The sequence below is a fragment of the Lepidochelys kempii genome, chromosome 2, assembly GCF_965140285.1.
Source record: "Lepidochelys kempii isolate rLepKem1 chromosome 2, rLepKem1.hap1, whole genome shotgun sequence".
Taxonomy (NCBI): Eukaryota; Metazoa; Chordata; order Testudines; family Cheloniidae; genus Lepidochelys; species Lepidochelys kempii.
Window position 1 is genome coordinate 157605442 of NC_136381.1, and position 19589 is coordinate 157625030.

The following is a 19589-nucleotide window of genomic DNA, read 5'->3' on the forward strand; positions in this document are numbered from 1 at the left end:
CATTTATTGCGTCTAGACTAGATGCGATAAATTGATCCCCGCTGGATCGATCGCTGCCCACCAATCCAGCAGGTAGTGAAGACATACCCTTAGTAACCTTAATGTTGCTCTCAATTCTTTAAGGAGTGTAAAGCCTCATCAATCTTCTTGCTGAAGAGGCTGCACTCATCAGAGGGTGGGCCCCTCAGTGGTTTGGACTTCCCTCTGTATGTGTTTTGTGTGGAGACAAAGACCTCTGCATGGTGAAAATTGCCATGGATCTGAAGGTTATAGTTGCTGCATTGAGAGCTGACTGCAGTGATGTCCTGGCTACTAGCAGGCCTTCAGTAACAATAGATTTAAACTCCTCCTCCATACCCTGTTCAGTAAAGCCCAGTTAATAAAGTCATATTTCAATAATAGAGTCCATTAGTTAGTGATTCTCATTTGGAGGCTAGATGCAGAATAAGTCTTCCTTCCAAAGGAATCAGTCCTCTTTGGCTCCTAGTCTTTTTGTAATTTGTAATGTCCCTGCTTCAACCTCTTGTTTTCTGCTCCCACCATCACAGTACCTGAAGCAGGGTGACCAAAGGAACTGCTCAACCCCTGAGATGGCACCTGGTAGCAACAGTCCACTTTCTTTGAAGTCTGTACTGGAGAAGCCTGGCATGGTCCAGCAATCCTTCACTGATGGGTAAAACTACTCACTCAGGTCCAGTTGTGTGTAATATAATCAATAGTCTAAGGTTTCCTTGGGCAACTTCTGCAGGAAAAATATTCCTCTGGTAAGGCTGATGTGGTGCCAGTAGGTGTACCTGGAGCCCTTATATTTGAAGGTTTCAGAGCTATGATTGGCTTTGCCAGTACTGAGGCCACCGTCTGAGTGGCCTGCATAGGAAAGTCTGATGCCAACATGCAGATCAAGTCCGACTCCCATAATTGCTGGAGGAGTTGACAGTACCCAGTGGTTTCTGTGCTGGGGTCATTTTTACCTGAAGAGTAGATAATACAGTAGGTACTTGCTTTATCAGTACCTATGTCAATAAGCCAATATAGATAGTACTGACAAGCAATGCTGTGGTGGTCTTCAAGTTAGCTTGGTACCAAACAGCTTCTGAGATACCATTTCAGCTGAGGTACAATGGTGGAGTCCCCAACAGGTGCATGAGGAATCCTTTCTAGGTCTTGAACTACCCTTGAGCTCTGAAGAGCTGGATGTCTTGGGGCCCTTAATGACTGGCCCAAGGACAAAAGACCAGTGCCTCTTCTCCCTCTATCAGAGGTTGAGGGCTTCAGTGAAGGAGCAGCTGAGTAGAAATAGCTGCCAGAAAACTTCTAGAGGCAATGTACTTCACTTATTTGCCCAAGAAAGGCTTGGATTGGAGGTCAAGCATATATTCCTCCCCATGAGTAACCCCTGAGACAGGAGTCTCTTGATTTTGAAGTCTTCTTACAGAAAGACTTGAAAACTGCACATTTGTCCATAATATGGTCATCACCTAGGCAGATGAGGCATCTAATATGCTCATCATTAACAGGCAGAACTCCTTACAAGTCAGACAGTTCTTAAAGCCCAAGGACTTATGCATGACTATTTGGTAGCAAGTATCATTCCAGGAACAAAAGTAAAAAAAATGTCTGAAAGGAGAACAAAGGAAACACTATAAAAGCCAAGGCTAACTACATATTAACTCACTATTTACACAAGAAAGGCTGCTGATATGCTCACTGTCTTTTGCTTTGAGGCATCACTGGGACTTGCAACCGTGTGTTGTGAGAACAAACAGAAGGAGGTAGACAGCTGTCCCAACAGGTACTACTGACCAAAAGCCTCTAGCTCGGGTGCACAGGGTGTGCGTGCACTTACAGTGGAATATATAGACATATAAGCAATCTAAGAAGAACTGGGATACTACACAAGGGTCTTTTAGATTTTTTTTTAAATAAAGAACCCACTCAAATAGCGTTCTATTAAGCTAATCAATTTTTGTTGCCAACAGAGAATACATGATCTGCATATTATTTTACCACAGTTGTAAGAAACTGTCTACCTTTGCAGATGGATATACCTGCACAGCTGGTGTAAGAGGATATACACATTCAGCTTAATCCCATTGCCAAATATAACTACACATTTGTATAGAACAATTCAAACGATACCATATCAAGCAGCATACAAACTCAAATATGGACAAGGTCTTAAATTGCTAGATCTTTCCCATAATTCTCTTGATAATTTTCACTATGGAAATAGGCCTTCAAATGCCCCATTTCCTTTTAGGATCATAAGGTCATATACGAGACCAAACACAAAAAGTTACCTTGTGTGCCGACAATCTCCATGTGAAGATGTGCAAGTCCACTGGCAGTGGACAAAGCTAGCTTTATCATTCCTTCCACAGTAACGGTATACCTGTTTAGGTAATCAAAGAGTGATCCATGCTCATGATAATCTGACACCAACCAGAGCTGAGTCCATGTACCATTGTCTGCAAAATAAGATATTAGATGTAAATAAAGTTGCCCAGCAAACCAAATGGTTTTTTTAAAATGTACCAACTATAAGATTTCCATAAGAGGAAAAAAACCCAGAAAAATAAACAGCAAAATATGAGTGGAAGGGAGCTGGCGGGGAGGGGGGGCGGGTGTGGAAAAAAATTCAGGCCATTCCATTCTTACAATTAATGTTCCACATTCCTGGGACTTCTCTCCCCTATTCTAGAAGAGGGAAAGGTTTTGAAACAATGAAGGGACAAAATGTATTAGTATCAAAGAATTAAGAAATGACATTCCCTTTTCTGAGAAAGCAGAAGCACATAGAAGTTAGAACACAGAACTTGGAATCAAGCAACCTGCTTGTTTTCTTATCACTGCCACTGGCTTGCTGCATGACTGTGGGCTAGACAGTTCTACACGATGGAGCTAATGCACACTCACTTTTCTCAGACCTAAAGATGACATGCACTAGGAACATGCAAATTTGCCTCAGATTTAGATCAGTGGACACCAAATACCAGGAACCTCAAAAATTAAAAAATAAAAACCACAGAAGATACTGTAAGAAGGGAATTCAGAATGTGAAACTTGAAAAATTCCAGTGAAAGACTGAAGATTCCTCTTTTGACCCAGAAAGCAGAGATGTGTCAGTTGCAAGACTTCGTTTTTAAACCAGACAAAGCAATCCTGCCATTGAATAGGCTTCCCTAATGTATTTAAAACAAAACAAAAAAGCTCTTTGACTAGTGGGAGTTGTTCAGACAACTTTATCCTTATTGTAAAACAAACCCCTTTCTCGCCTTAAAAAAAATAAACCTACCATTCTCCTCAACATATTCCTATTATGGCAACCATACTCCACACTACCTTTTGAGTATACATTTTTCATGCTAAGGACTCTGTACATGACACAGGAAGGAAAGGCAAGAAAAGGAAGGTCTTTATTCTTTCAGACATGCTGATGAACAGGACCTTGAAAGGATTAAGTTTCCAAAGAACAAAACTGAAATCTCAAGGAAAGGTGGTAAAGTCTACAAGATTCTTAGAATCCTCTGTGAATATTAAGGGAGGCTAGAGGCTTTTGGCTTTCTGTGAGATTTTAAAAGTAGAAAATCTTCAAATAGAGAAAAAAAAGGAGAGAGCTGTATCTGCCTTTGTCATAAATGTAAAAGGAAGGGTAAACCCCTTTAAAATCTCTCCTGGCCAGAGGAAAAATCCTCTCACCTGTAAAGGGTTAAGAAGCTAAAGGTAACCTCGCTGGCACCTGACCAAAATGACCAATGAGGAGACAAGATACTTTCAAAAGCTGGGAGGAGGGAGAAAAACAAAGGGTCTGTGTCTGTCTATATGCTGCTTTTGCTGGGGATAGACGAGGAATGGAGTCTTAGAATTTTTAGTAAGTAATCTAGCTAGGTATATGTTAGATTATGATTTCTTTAAATGGCTGAGAAAAGAATTGTGCTGAATAGAATGACTATTTCTGTCTGTGTGTCTTTTTTGTAACTTAAGGTTTTGCCTAGAGGGATTCTCTATGTTTTGAATCTAATTACCCTGTAAGGTATCTACCATCCTGATTTTACAGGGGTGATTCCTTTACTTCTATTTCTATTAAAAGTCTTCTTGTAAGAAAACGGAATGCTTTTTAATTGTTCTCAGATCCAAGGGTTTGGGTCTGTGGTCACCTATGCAAATTGGTGAGGATTTTTACCAAACCTTTCCCAGGAAGTGGGGTGCAAGGGTTGGGAGGATTTTGGGGGGAAAGACATGTCCAAACTGCATTTCCCAGTAAACCCAGTTAGAGTTTGGTGGTGGCAGTGGATATTCCAAGGACAAAGGATAAAATTAATTTGTACCTTGGGGAAGTTTTAACCTAAGCTGGTAAAAGTAAGCTTAGGAGGTTTTCATGCAGGTCCCCACATCTGTACCCTAGAGTTCAGAGTGGGGGAGGAACCTTGACAGCCTTAAACCACCAATTTCTGCTAGCGGAAAATAGTGAAGTCAGATCTTGCTGTGTTCATGCCAGTACCAAAGCCAACAAAGCTCTTGGTCTATGGTACCAGGGACAGTTAAAGGTCCAGTCTTAACTGAAAGGTCACACAAATGTTTGGTAGAAAGAGATTAGAAATAATCAGACACCCTGACCCTTCAAAAGATGGCCAGAAAAGCTGCCACCAGTTCTCTAGTCCTCCACTAAAAACAGAAGACCATACTCTTGGTATGTCTATTATCTCTAAACCACAGGGGGAAAAATTGTTGTAGACAAAAACTTTTGTCCGGTCTTTTACACATCATAAAGAAACAACTACTTCCTGTTGCAGGTTACCTTTAAAAATCTTCAAGCTCTCTTGTCTATGTTAATTCCCTCTTGCTTAGTCTGCTCTTGAGTTGTCTTGATCAGGCACGCAAGTAAACCTCAACACTATATGAAGTGCTGCTGCTTTTTTCTTCACTGGGTAAGTATCATATGTGGTTTCTTTGTCTGGGTCAGCAAGGTGAATAGTAATGACTGGTACTGAACCAGTTTCAAGGTAAACATTAGGAATTTGTTGTATGTACATATGTCTACTTGATGCTGATTCAAGAGATGTTGGCATGGTTGATGGTGCCCCGAGGGGGGTGTAGAAATTCAAAACTAAGTAATGAACTAATGAGTTAATTTAGGGTCGAAAATACTTCCCTTTGCTTAATTTAATTCCACTGTTTCCCTAATTAAACTCCGTACACTGCATTAAACAACACTCCTCTCTCCTTCATGATAAGATGACAATGTATCTGGAAGATGTTATCTCCCATTTCAATTCTTTTAATCTTTCCTCATAAACTGATCCCTTATATTTGTGTTGGTCTTTACCCAATGCTCCACATTTTAACGTCTTTCTAGTTTGGAGATGCCCAGAAGTGTCTAAGAACAATTTCATCAACGGTGTAAAACTCATGCTGCACTTCAATAGTGTCTTCCATCCAAGGATCTCAGAACATTGCACAAAAATTAGATGAATTTTAGTCTTGATTCCCCTACGAGATAGTATCTTCCTCATTTTACACAAATGGAGAAACTGTGGGACAATCCTGCAGAATTAGAGGGTTCAATGAGAAATAAGGGTGCTCAACATCTTGCAATACTGGGCACTTTGTGACTTGCTGAAAGTCACTAACTTTGCAGAAACAGAACAGAACCCAGGTCTCCCAACTCCCAGTTCTAGGTTTGAGTCAGAGGTACTCACCCTTTGCACAGAGAGGAGTCACCACTTTCTTGGTCCCTAGCCTTTGCATAGCTGTCCACCCCTACCTCCCACCCCCACAAGCACCAACCTAATAAATAATCTCACTTGGGGTTCTTGTTCACCACACTTTCAAAAATCATTAATATACAACCCAAGATGTTTCAGCACACCACAAGGAAATGCATACCTTAAAAACCCAATCTCCTCCATCTAGCATCAGAAAATGGTAAAATGAAAAGTGCGGAGTAGAAAACTACAATCAGAAAGTTAAGACTTCACCAGATCAATTTATAGGATTGTCTAATTTGTTGCCTGAAAGTTTTAACATATTTTCACCTCCATTCCAAAAAAGGTTGTCCTAAATGAAGCTGAGCATCAATTAACCATTCTTACAGGAGTCAGAGTTCCCACTGTTTACCACGTACATAATTCAGTCCTTTAACCAGTTTTAACCATTGAGACAGCGCTTATATCCAAATGAACATGAATTGGTGCACATATTAGGAAGTAACATATCTGAGCTTCAATAAGGCACAATACCATCTATGACATTTTCAGCTTTTTTTTTTGGTCAGACTGGACACCTATACAAAAAGTCAAGGTTTCTTTTAGAGATGTTTTGGTGGAACACCCAGTCTCCATAAGCTTTTTCTGAAATTCTTTCATACCTGAATATGAAATGATTATTTACCCTGTGCAGTAACTGTAGTTCTTAAAGGTATGTCCCCTTACAGATTTTCATTTTAGGTGTGCTTGCTTCCCCTGTGCCTTTGATCAGAGATTTCACACAGAACCATCCCTTTGGCCCGTGCATGCGTCTTACTTAATCTTGTGTGCCACACGGTTATATAGCGCACGCGGCAAGCAGCCCTCAGTTCCTTCTCTATTGCGAAGCTTCATAGCAGACAACTCTGAAGTGGATTGGAACAAGGTTGGGTAGTGGAGCACCCACAGAGGGACACATCTTGCAGAACCACAGTTACTGCACAGGGTGAGTAAATAGAGATTACTTACTATAACTGGAGGTTCTTAGAGATGTGTGGGCCCTATGTAGGTACGCATGTGTATAATGTACCTGTGTCTGGAAATTCTTCCAAGCAGTGTCTGTTGACCTACACATGCACAGGTGTAAGGGACAGTACATGCTCATGCGCCTCTCCAATTCCTCCTCTTACCACAATGCAATATGGTCCAAAGCAGAGAGGAAGAAGAGTTGGTAGTGGAATACAGATAGGGACCATCCCATCTCAAAGAACCTCCAGTAACCTCTATTTCTTTAAGTGTATTCCACACATAGGTGACTTTGCAAGCAATGTTCAGTCTGGAGGAGGCTGCGAGAAAGATGGTAGAAGTGATGCTTGTAATACTGCTGCATTTGACCACTGAGTCAGGGCATAGTGTGCTGTAAATGTGTGGACAGAGCACCAATTTGCCGCTTTCCAAATGTCCTGCAACGGGATGTCCAATAAGGATGCCGTGGAGGCTGCCTATGCTCGTTTGGAGTGGGCTGTAACACCCCCAGGAAGGGGAAGCTTTGCTATTTTGCAGCATTCTAATATACATCCCGAGACCCACTTAGAAATTCTCTATGAAGATATAGCTTGCCCTTGCGACCTTTCTGCTATGGGTTTGGTTGTTTATGGACAGAACACCAGGGCACATCTGATGTTGAGGGAGTGCAATCTCTTGTCTTCAGGAGAAGTATGAGGCTTCAGGAAAAAAATATAGGTACCTGAACTGACATCCAATTCAGAAACAATGTTGGGGAGGAATCTGGGGTAATTGTAGGGAGACCTCCTTGTGGAATACTGTGTAAGGAGGGTATGCCATCATGACTGCTAGCTCACTGATCCTTCTTGCCAAAACGACAGCTACTAAGAAGCCCACTTTAATGGAGAGGATGAGAGAGTAGTCCTAGGAGTTGCTGTCTAGGGCTCCACTGGAGCAATACATCGGAAGCTTTCTGTTTGTGTGGGATGCAAAGAGTGCAGTACCCCACCGTGGAAAGATGTTGGTTAGAACTGTGTCATGTATTTCCCATTTGTGGTCTGTAGAGAAGCTTCTGCTCAGCCTGTCTGCCAGGGAGTCCTGAACACCTGGAAGGTATGCAGCCTGTATGGTAATCTGATTCCTTAGCCTGACAGCCTCCAGGCAGAGATGAGATCTCACTCCTCATCATTTGTGAGATATTGTCCAACAGTATCTGTACATGGAGTGAGGGTATGAGGGGGAAGACCACCTTGCAGACTATGCAGACTACTCTGAGCTCCAGCAATTTGATATGCTGCCAAGCTTCCTGTGAGGTCCATGTACCCTGGGCTGTATGGAGGTCCAAATGTGTACCCCATCCTGTAAGGGAGGCATCCATTAAAACGGTGGCCCTCAGTATGGAAAGGCTGATGGGAGTCCCCATCATTATTTGGTTGGGTTGGACCACCAAGCGAGGGAGCCGAGAAATCCAGAAGGAAGGAACTACGACTCCAGAGTTTATGCAGTCCCACTTCAGCCAGTAGGTTGGGTGGAGATAGGCTTGTAGGCACTGCAAGTGGAGGCTGGCAGAGGGTGTCCATAGGTTTTTGTGACCATATGGCCTAACAGGGAAAGGCACTGACACACCGTAGTTGGTTCCTTGCAGGTGATGAGAGAGATCAGGTTTCTCATCTGCAAGGAGGAAAGCTCATGCAGATATAGAATCCAACTGTGCCCCTATAAAAGTCTTTGTGGGTGACAAAACACTCTTGTCTTTGTTTATACAGACTCTAAGGTGGCAAGGAGGCACCAAAAGAGACTATATTGCTGAGACAACTTCTTGGAAAGATTGACCAACTAGGAGCTAGTCGTCCACATATGGGAACACCATAAACCCTGGCATCTCACCTGGGCTGCTACCACCACAAACGCATTCATGAATACCCTGGGTGCCGTCACAAGCCCAAAGGGAAGGATGTGGAATTGGTAATACTCCTGGCCAACTCTGAACTGCAGGAACTTCACCTTTCACATGAGAATGTCCATAGTTCTAAAAAGAGGGCCTCCTAGCTTCAGCTCTCAGAATTTCCAAAGAAGGCCCACCGTGTGGTCGAAAACCTGCTTTCTGATGGCACTAAACTTCTTGCTGACAGCATGGAAGAATCTCTGCACATGTTAAAGTACTCTAGGGCCACTGCATTCTCTGGGATCTATAAACCTACCTGCAAAAGAAAGTTTGGAGTCTGAGACAGTACAGAAATCTTGCCCTGCCCTATTTTCAAGCTCCCAGGGATAATCTGAACCCATATTCAAGAGAACGAGGTTTCAAAGGAGAAAAATCACTCACATCCGGACCTTGGACCTCACAACCTTCCACCTGTAAGCACCAATTTTGACATGCTGATCAAGGTCAGAATCATAAAATACCAGGGTTGGAAGGGACCTGAGAAGGTCATCTAGTCCAACCCCCTGCTCAAAGCAGGACCAATCCCCAATTTTTGCCCTAGATGGTCCCCTCAAGGATTGAGCTCACACTGGGTTTAGCAGGGCAATGCTCAAACCACTGAGCTATGCCTCCACCCCTAAGAGTGGAGGGATAGCTCAGTGGTTTGAGCATTGGCCTGCTAAACCCAGGGCTGTGAGTTCAATCCTTGAGGGGGCCATTTAGGGATCTGGGGCAAAAATTGGGGATTGGTCCTGCTTTGAGCAGGGGGTTGGACTAGATGAACTCCTGAGGTCCCTTCCAACCCTGATATTCTATGATTCTATGGTCCTGTGCTACCATACTCTTTTTATACTAACTAAAATGATATAGAACTACGGCCATAGAAATGGAACAAGCAGCAGTATTGAGAGGGCTGCGGAGATATTCTGGTGAGCAGCTGGCCTTCTGCAATAACTGCCTAGAACTGCTCTGTGTTCTAATTATAAGACACTCAATAAAGAAGTTCAGCTCCATATAATCTGTTTGGTTGTACTTTGCCATCAGTGCCTGGTAGTTGGCAATTCTAAATTGTAAAGTAGATGCCAAATATGATTTTCTATTCAACAGGTCGAGGTGCTTCTGATCTTTATCATAGAACGTAGATTTAGTATGGTGCTGCCTTCCACATTTATTATCCACCTTGACCACCAAGGAGTTAGGAGAGGGATGAGAAAATAAAAATTTGCGGTTCCAGGACATCAGCCAGGGATGGTGGAGGTGGCATAACAGCTTCATCTAGTCAGGAAGAAGAGATGTTGACTGGTGGAGAGACCTTTGCATCAGCCCAAGCTTCCTGTTCCTCAAAAGGTCTCTTCCTGAGGTTCTGGTCTCCTAGATAGGCAACCTCCATCACCCTCCCTATGTCTGAGATGGGTAGTGCTTGAGGTGCTAGTGAATTGGTGATAGGTCACCCAAGGGTCCGAGTATGGCCAAGTGGGTGCTGCACATGGCATGGGTGAAGACATCCATGGGTGCTCAGACCAGCAGGATTGTGGACATCTCTCACAAGTCATTTCAATTTCCTCAGAGATCTCTGGAAAAGAGCTTCTACAGAGATGGAGAGGAGAGTCTTGGACAGATATTTGAGAGACCAAGTCAAGATCTTCAGAGTGGATTCTGATGAAGTGGTGGAGCACCAGAAGAACCTTGAGCTAAAACTGTCAGTACTGGACAGGCGTCCAGGGATCTGTAGGTCATTGGTGCCAAAAGAAGACTGAAGCTGAGCAATGGTGATTTGAGCTTGGACACAGATAGGTCTTGGGGAAAAATGAAACTCCTGTGATACTAAAAGCGTGGTTAGTATCATGTTCATGGCTTGAGCCAAAGTAATGGTAGCTGAGGGAGCTGATGGTACCGTGAGTCTCCGATGCTCTGAGTGGAGTCCAGATGGAGCCCATGCGGTCTTCTTCAGTACTGAGTGAGTAGCAATAGAGCTGTTTGTGATGCCTCGGTCCCTTGATGGTACTGGTGGCCTATCAGAGGCTGACATTTTGAAGTCTTTAGGCTTAACAGTGCCCTGGTTACCTGAGGAACCATCAGCCTTGTGGGTACCAGGTCAGAGTCCAATGAGTGTTGAAGTAGCTGGACTCATCAGCAACTCTGACTTCTTTGAGGCAGATTCCTACCAGGAGAACTTGGGACATGGCCTATGGAAGTCTTATGAGAGGAGTCTTGGGTTTTCCTCTTAAATGTCCTTGAGGAATGCAGCTTGGAGACAGTAGAGGTAGCTGACTTATTTGAAGACCAGTATTTGCGGGGGTACCCTGGCTGGGGTCAGAGGCTGGGTGCAGCAAGCTCTTCATCATGCGGAACCAAAGTTTGATCTCTCTGTTTTTTCTAACTCTAGATTTTCATGCCAGACCAAAAGCACTTTTTGGAAACTTGAAGATCCCTGAAGCGAGAGATGCACCAGGAGTGATCACCACATACCAGGATTGCCTCCCGATATGATAGGCAGAACTGGGCATGCCCTTCCAGTAACAAAGCTCTGAGAAGGGGAGAAATTATTTTAAACTACAGGTCGAACTACTACCTCTTAGTAGTTTATTTTAGAGCTATGGGGGCACAGCCGAGGTAGAACTTAACATGGACAACTGCTAAGACTCGGTCTCAAGTGGAGGCAATTTAGAAGGAACTGAAGGCAGTTAGTAAGCACAGCACTATACAACAGTGTGGAGCATGAGTTTCATGCATGCTACATGAAACCTCCGATCAGAGGCACAAGCTTATTTCGAAAAAAGAAAGGGTGGTTAATGGTTAGATTTATTGACCTTGGACCTATTTTTTACATCACAGAAAATATTTGCAAGGTTATATTTTTTATATATATTTCATCATTAGCAATACATCACCACAAGAAGGTAGAATGATAAGAAGGTTAATCTATGTAATTAGTCATCAAGGATGTTCAGACCTCCTTGGTCTGAAGCACACTAATATTCTCCTTCTACAATTCCTGCGCCCCTCATCCCCCACCACAAGACTTGCATGTGTTCTCGTAGTTAAAACTATTTTAAATTCTCTATTTCTTTTATCCATTAGATGGAAGCTCTCAAATTACTTCTGAATAGTTTGTACTCTTATTATGAGAGGTCCCTCACTTGCAATGGTCTCTTTACCCTTCCAAATTTTAAGTGAATAACTTTCAGATACTTTTCACAAACTGAATGCAGGTTCTGAAAAACATATTGATGAACTCTAAGCAAACTTCGTACACTTCAGTTTTCCTGAGAGAAACTAATTTGATAGGATATGTTAGGGACATTTTAGTATTTGGTAAATTTAGCATCGGGCTTTGACTACTTCTATGACAACTACCCATGGAAAATGCTACGTTGATATTGCCTATCAACACAGGAAAAAAAAAATCTATTCCTAAGAAAAAGATAGGAACTGTTTGACTTGGGTGTTTTTGCAAGTCTGAGAAGTTAAATGTTAAAATCTTCTAGTAATGCTTTAATAAAATCTAGTAATGCTTTAATAAAATCTAAATCAGATCTGGATCAGGTCTACACACCTTCTCAAAATAGATGGCTACCCATCCCTTGAAAGCCAAAATTTCCTTGTCACATCCTAAAAATTGACTTTTACTTAAGTTACAGGAGCTGACAGTTTAATTACAGATAGTCATATGACACTATATAAAGGAAAGGGACAGCAGAGCTCAATTGGGAGTAGCATACATCTCCAAATGCAACTGTGGTAGTAAAATTGAATTAAAAAAGAAGTAAATCTTATTTGGGGGAGTAATTGCTTAACTTGTCACAAGATAAGGAGGAGCGGAGGCTGAACAACTTGCTGGGAGTGCAGTGAATTGTTGACGCAATCCTGGCTGTTGTACAGATGAGTTTTGAATGTAGCAGAAAGTCAGAGCACAGAAATATGCATATTGACCATATGACAAGTAGATTTACAGAAATGGTTCAGTATCTACACAAAAACTGAGTTGACTAGACAAGACCATTCAATTTAAATATAATGCTTAATGTCTGTGTGCAAGTTGTACATAATGTGCTGCCTAGTTTTGAGATCTCAGTTGATTGATTGTTTTTTGAGGTAAATTAAATGACCAGTCATTAAAAAGTTAAATAAAACAGATTTAATAAAACTCACGTGTAATCCTAGATTACACTTGCAGCAACCTTTCCACAAGCATCAAAGAACATGAAATGTCCAGAAAGTGGCATTTGTGTTTTCAATTCCTATGAAGAGTTTGAAATAGGAGTACATACACAATCAATAAAAAGTGAAAAGTTATCAAAAGCTTACTAACCTTTATTGTCTGCCGCTATAAATCCAAGAATATTTTCATGACGTAGCATAACAGTTTGATAAATTTCTGCCTCACGAAACCATGAGCGTTCTTCTCTTGAAGAGAATATCTTCACTGCAACTTCTTCTCCTCTCCATTTCCCTCGCCAGACTTCTCCAAAGCGACCCTTCCCAATGCTTTCTTGAAGAATGATAGTCCTTGCAATTGTTCTTTGAACAAGTAAAGGCAGACCTAAAAAATAAAAATTTTTAAATTGAGATTAAGCTCATTCAACCATTAATTGAAAAGATTTGTTGCTTATAAAGCAACAGATATATAGTGCTTGCCTTGATTAGTTAAGAGCTAGAGATAAATAACAGTCCTCCTTACCTTACTTCATCCATAATCTAAATTAGGAGTTCGATCCTTTTAAGACCAGACTTCCTAAACATTTTTTGTTTAGCAACCTTGAAAATACCAGCAATTACAAGTACCAAATGATTAAATCAAATTCTAGATATGGATTTGTAACAAATAAAATGTGAAATTCGTTTCCTGTGAGTTTAAAGTTTTGAACTACTCGTGCATTAATTGCATTCTATATTACATGTAGCCACCCAGGAAGACACTTGCGCATTCTGCAAAGTGGTTTTAAAAAAAAAAAAAAAAAAAAAGCAAAAAACACATGCAGGGATGTATGAAGAAAAAAATCAAAAAAACATACCATTGTACTATTTAAAAGACTGATTTTATGAAAAACAAAAAACACCTTCATCTATGAAGCTCTATTTCTAGTCACTCTACCACAAAACAAACGGTAGAAAAAGAAGTCCTGAGAAGAAAAAGAAGTTAGAGACACTGAGAAACTCATTTACGAGCAAAGAGAATACAGTGGTTAGAGTGCTAGCCCGCTCCAGCACAACTTTCCTGTGTGCCCTTGGACAAGTCACTTAATCTTAGGTTTCACTATATATAAAATGGGATAATAGTTCGACACCTCCGAGACAAGGAAGGAATTACTGGTATCCTTGCCAACTTAATTGGTTAGCCCATTTTCAAGCCCTACTAGGTCGTTTTGGTTAGTGGGGGAAATTAATGATTGGTCAGTTGTTTTTTTAAACACACAACCCTATTTACAAAGAATGCAGGAGGTCTTATATCCCTGAATACAACAGCTAGAGACACTTGCTTCGCTCACAGTTCCAAATCTATTTCCAGCCCGCACTTCACCCAAAAGATCTCTCCATTTTATTTTTGTTGCGGTCAGGATCATGCTACCCGAGTTTCTCCGGCTGCAAAGCCACGTCTACACAAATGAAGCTGTACTGATGCACCTGTGCCGCTGTAAGATTGCTTGTGTAGCCGCTCTATGCCAACAGGAGAGAGCTCTCCCACTGAAATAAAACCACCTCAAATGAGCAGTGGTAGCTATGTCAGCAGAAGCTCTCCAACCAATACAGTGCCATGCACACTACCACTTATGCCGATAAAATTTATGTCACTCAGGTGGTAGCGCAGACATGGCCTAAGGCTTCTTTGGGCACATCTACGCTGGCAGAGTTACAGCATCGCTCAGAGCACATAGGAGAAACCGCTGCTGTGTTCACACTGTCAGCTGCCTGCGCAGTAGCATGTTCACACTTGCGGCACTTGTAGTGCTACTCAGAATGGTGCACTCTGGGCAGCTATCCCACAGAGCACCTCTTTCTCTTCTGCTGTTAAGAGTTGTGGAAAGGAGGAGGGAATCACGGGGCATCCTGGGTCATGTCCCAATGCCCTGTGATGCATTGCTTCACATCCCAGCAATCCCTGTGCTTCCATCTGCATTTGGGGCCATCTTTCAACTGTTTCTGTATTGCTTGCCCTGCCTCTTTGGGCTGCAGGAATGGATCCCGAAATGTTGACCGGTATGCTGCTCGCTCTGACCAACACTTCACGTCACGAGTGGCAGTGGAGTTATTCCTTAAACTACAAAGGCAAGAGGAGTGAGACTTTGATCTCACCACGTGTAGTAGCTACAACATGATATTGCTTGCAGCAGTCATGGAGGTGCTAACCACAGTGGAATGCCACTTTTGGGCTCGGGAAACAAGCACTGAGTGGTGGGATCACATCATCATGCACATCTAGGATGATTAGTAGTGGCTGCAGAACTCCAGAGGAAAGCCACATGGGAAAGTCATGGGACTGTGCAATGAGCTCACCCCAGCCCTACCGTACAAGGACATGAGAATGAGAGCTTCCCTACCATTGGAGAAGCGGTTGGCGATTGCACTGTTGAGGCTGGCTACTCCAGACTGCTACCGATCGGTTGCTAACCAGTTCGGAGTGGGAAAGTAGACTGTTGGACTCATGTTGATGGAAGTCTGCAGGGCCATTAATTGCATCCTGCTCTGAAGGACTGTGACTCTTGGCAACGTGCATGACATTATGGTTGGTTTTGCACAAATGGGCTTCCCTAATTGCGGAGGGGTGATAGATGGCACGCATATTCCAATATTGGCACCACACCACCTACCCACCGAGTATATTAATTGCAAGGGGTATTTCTCAGTGCTTCTCCAGGCACTTGTGGATCACCACTTCACGGACATTAACACAGGCTGGTTTGGAAAGGCACACCTTTCGGAACATTGGCCTGTTCAGGAAGCTGCAAGCTGGGACTATCTTCCCGTAACAGAAGATCATTGTAGGGGGAAGTCGAAATGTCCATTGTAATCCTGGGAGACCCTGGCTACCCCTTAATGGCATGGCTTATGAAGCCATACACGGGTCACCTTGACAGCAGCAAGGAGCAGTTCAACAACAGGCTGAGCAAGTGCAGAATGACTGTTGAGTGTGCTTTTGGCTGTTTAAAGGCCTGCTGGTGCTGCCTCTATGGCCAGGTCCAGCGTCCCAATGACAATATTTCTATGCTTATAGCCGAGTGCTGTATGCTACATAATTGTGAAGGGAAGGGTGAATGCTTCACTCAGGGCCGGACTGCAGAAGCTTAGCGCCTGGAGGTGGAGTTTGAACAGCCAGAGACCAGGGCTATTAGAAGGGCACAGTGTGGGGCTATAAGGATCAGGGATGCCTTGAGGCAGCAATTTGAAGCTGAAAGCCACTAATATTTGTTAGTGTACTCAGGAGTGCAGTGCTTGTAATGTTAAGTGGAGACTGGTGCACATGATGCAATATGTGGGTTTAACATAATTGTATGTTGCTTTGCAGGGCTCATTTTGCTTTCTATTAATAGAACAAAGATTGCTTTCAAACCAACACAATTCTTTTATTAAAAGACAACAGGAGGAGAGAGAGTCAAAACAACAACAACAAAAAAATCAGCAGAGGGGGGTGAGGGAAGGGAAGGTCCCAGGAGGAGGAGGGGTCCCAGGACAGCTAAAGATTTGTGTATGTCCAGGGATCATATCCAACCTTCTCCTTTGGAGTACAATGCAGAGGGTACTGTACTTCAGCAGGGCCAAACTGCAGAGGGATGGGTGTTGAGTGCAGTGGGTAGTGAGAGTCTTCAATGCTGGACCGTGATGGGGGAGGAGTGGAATGCCGCAGCTATAGACTGGAGCCAGGACGTTGATAAGAGCGTGTTGGGCACATGGGAAAGAATTTTGCAACACTGGCTGCAGGGGAGCGCAGATGCAGAGCTGCTCGGTTTGAAGAGCTAGTATTGTCAGGAGCATGTCTGCTTGGCACTCTATAAAGTTTAAGAGTCGCTCCGTGGCTTCATTGTGGCATGTCACATTCTCCTTTTGGTCCCTCTTCTCGCTGTGCAGCCACTCCTTCAATTCCTATTTCTCATATCATCATGCAGAAAGTCCTCCTCAGATCTTCTTGGCCGCTTTCTAATTCTGCGCAGCCATTCAGCCACTGATAAAGAGGGAGGCTGGGCTCGCAAGGTCATCTCTGTGAAGTTTAAATGCAACATTTTACAGAAGCAGCATTGTCTGCAACACTGAGAACATGGATTCAGTGATTTAAAACTCTCACGCCTGTCACTAACTGGCTGACCCCAGGCAAGCACACATGAACCAGAAGCCCCCCAAAATCGTGAGTAGGAGCAGGGGCACGGTAAATCACTCTTCCCAGACCCTGCTGTACACTGGACACATGGCTCTTGGGGAAAGCCAGCACTGTAAGGGGATGGGGGTGGGCTGATAATCATTCCTGTCCCCACACTTTCCACAGTGTGTGGATCACAGGATGTGATCATTATGGAAGATATCTTGCTATTGAGGGTGAGCAGGGAATCAAGGGAGGGTGTTCTCCACAACTGCAGCTTCTGCTCTGGTCCCTACATTGCTCACCTGTGTGCAGCAATGGTCCCCCTCTTCCCTGTGACAGCACAGTGGCATGGGAAAGTTACCGTTAGTGGGGCAAGAAACAAAGCAGCTCTACTGAAGAACCTGCGGCAGCAGATTGCCCAGTATCTCCATGAGAGTTTCCTAGAGATCTCGGAGGCAGATTCCCGTGGAGTGAGGGAGTCAATCAACAACCTGTTCTGCTGCTCAGAGTAGGCATGCGGTGGGAGAGAAGTCTGCTTTTTGCAACCCTCCTTCCCCCCCCCCCAACTCGCTTCAGCAATTCCCAACGTCAAATGCACTTGCCAGGAGCCTCCTCCCCTGTTTGCGCTTCACCAACATCTGACAGCTGTGACTGGCTGGCCTCCTCCAGGATAAAACAGCTCCTGGCTGCATGCATCTCGGACCTCCGAATCATCCTCTGCCTCTGGGTCCCCCTTCCCTTCCTCATCCAAGATTTCCTCCTCCTGACTCAGTCCACTTTCAACTGGCACATGAGCTACCAAAGTATCCACAGTGGTCTTCGCAGTGGAAGTGGGGCTGCCGCTGAGTACAGCGTCCAGTTCTTTGTAGAACCAGCAGCTCATGGGCACAGCACTGGAACAGTGGTTTGCCTCCCATGCCTTGTGGTAGGAATTCCGCAGCTCCTTCACTTTGACCCAGCATTGCAGTGTGTCCCGGTCATGACCCCTCTCTATCATGACATCTGTCCATAGGTATCATAATTCCTACAGCTGGAGCGCAGTTGGGAGTGAATAGCCTCCTCTCCCCAAATGCTGATGAGGTCCAGCGGCTCAAAAGCTCAAAGTGGGGGATCGCCTGACGCGTGCGGCAGGCCTGGCCACCGGGAAAGATGCGCTGAGACCACTGCACTGCGTCACCGAGCAAACAGGAAGGGGACTTTCAAAATTCCAAAGCAATTTACGGGGTGGGGATGACAGTTGGTCACCTGAGGGCAGTAGAGTTTAAACCGATGACCAGAGAGGCAAGAACAGGCATTGTGGGACACCTCCCAGAGGCCAATTGCAGCGCTGTATTGACCATGGTGTCTACACTGGCACTGAAGCGCAGTAGCCCCGGCGCAGAAAGTTGTACACCTCTTGTTGGGGTTGGTTTTTTTGTTTTGTTTTTTAACAACGCTACAACTGCGCAGTTTCTGCACACTAAGTGGCTTGGCAGTGTGTACACCTTGGGAGTTACAGTGCAGAAAGCTGCTTTACTGCACAGAAACTTGCCAATTTATACAGGGCCTTTGTTTCTTTTGTGTGTTTCGTGTGGGTTCTCACACACAGCTGCAATCAAATCAATCCTCAGCAAAACCCCTCTGCCCACATAGCTCAGTTTCTGATTGGTCTTGCATAGCCTGTGTTTTGGATAGTGGCTTCTATTGTTTCAGCTATCTATTCCACAAAAGGAGTTTGATTGTCTTCTTACCTTTCTCCTGACTGATAGCTATTATGCCCAACAGCATCAATTAGGGTTAATTCTTCCCACCCCATCCCTGCATCACACCCACCCCATGAGTTCCATCCAGCATCTCAATGGAGTCCAAAATGGTGACATCCTGAATGACCCATTTCAAAAACAATTTTTTTTTTTTTTAAACACAAATAACTGATACAAGATTAACTATATACATAGCATTTGTCAGGACTTTTCATATCACCTGCCCAAATTGGTTTTACTCTCAGATCTCGAGTTTCTCTCCCTGCCCGATCTGACAAATGTGTTGTTTCTGAGAAATCAGTTAGCTGGGATGGAGACTGGCCATTCCATTTCAAACTTCAGTTTCTACAGCTACAGTCTCAGGTCTGGACACATCTACACTGAAAATTCCTAATCTTGATACCTTCTCAGATAGTCCTTATGAACAACATTGATTAAATCCTGGGACCTGACTCTATCCTACACACCACTTTGTTTGAGTCAGTCAGTACTGTAATAGGGTACCGCTAAGGTTTATTCAACTTTGGTCTCCTATCCTTTCTTCTAGGATCATGGAATGAACCCCTCTTAAAAGTTTCTCCATATGACCTTATTCATAGAATCTTTTCATTGTATCAATGGCTATCCTCCCATTTTTCCCCCCTAACAGAGGTGTTAGCTTTTTCAGTTTTGGTTTATAAGGTTTCTGTGTAGTCCAGATTTCTTTGTTCCTCTTCAGCAATTCCATACAAGAGGTTTGTGGAGATCTCATGTTTTGGTATGAGCCAGGGGAGTGCTGGGGCCCACTTTGTAGTCATTGACTGGTGTTCTATAAGCCATCACAAGAAATGAGATATGCTGGCCCAAATCCCTTTGATGATGTTCTACAAAGTTAGCCAGCTGAACTCCCAAAGTTCAATTGAACCTTTCCAACACTCCAGCAGATTGTGGGTGTGCCAGAG

General features: G+C 43.6%; 1 protein-coding gene across 5 annotated transcripts in view; it reads right to left on the reverse strand.

Annotated features, from left to right (window-relative positions):
* Positions 1 to 19589, reverse strand: part of TGFBR1 (transforming growth factor beta receptor 1) — a 74210-nt gene that overhangs the window by 30926 nt on the left and 23695 nt on the right. For all 5 annotated transcript variants that reach the window (XM_073332551.2, XM_073332548.2, XM_073332549.2 and 2 more), the window contains 2 exons: positions 12926 to 13156; positions 2301 to 2468 (listed from right to left, as the gene is read on the reverse strand). In XM_073332551.2, coding sequence (XP_073188652.1) covers positions 2301 to 2468; positions 12926 to 13156 — 399 coding nt within the window. The remainder of the gene's footprint in view (positions 1 to 2300; positions 2469 to 12925; positions 13157 to 19589) is intronic.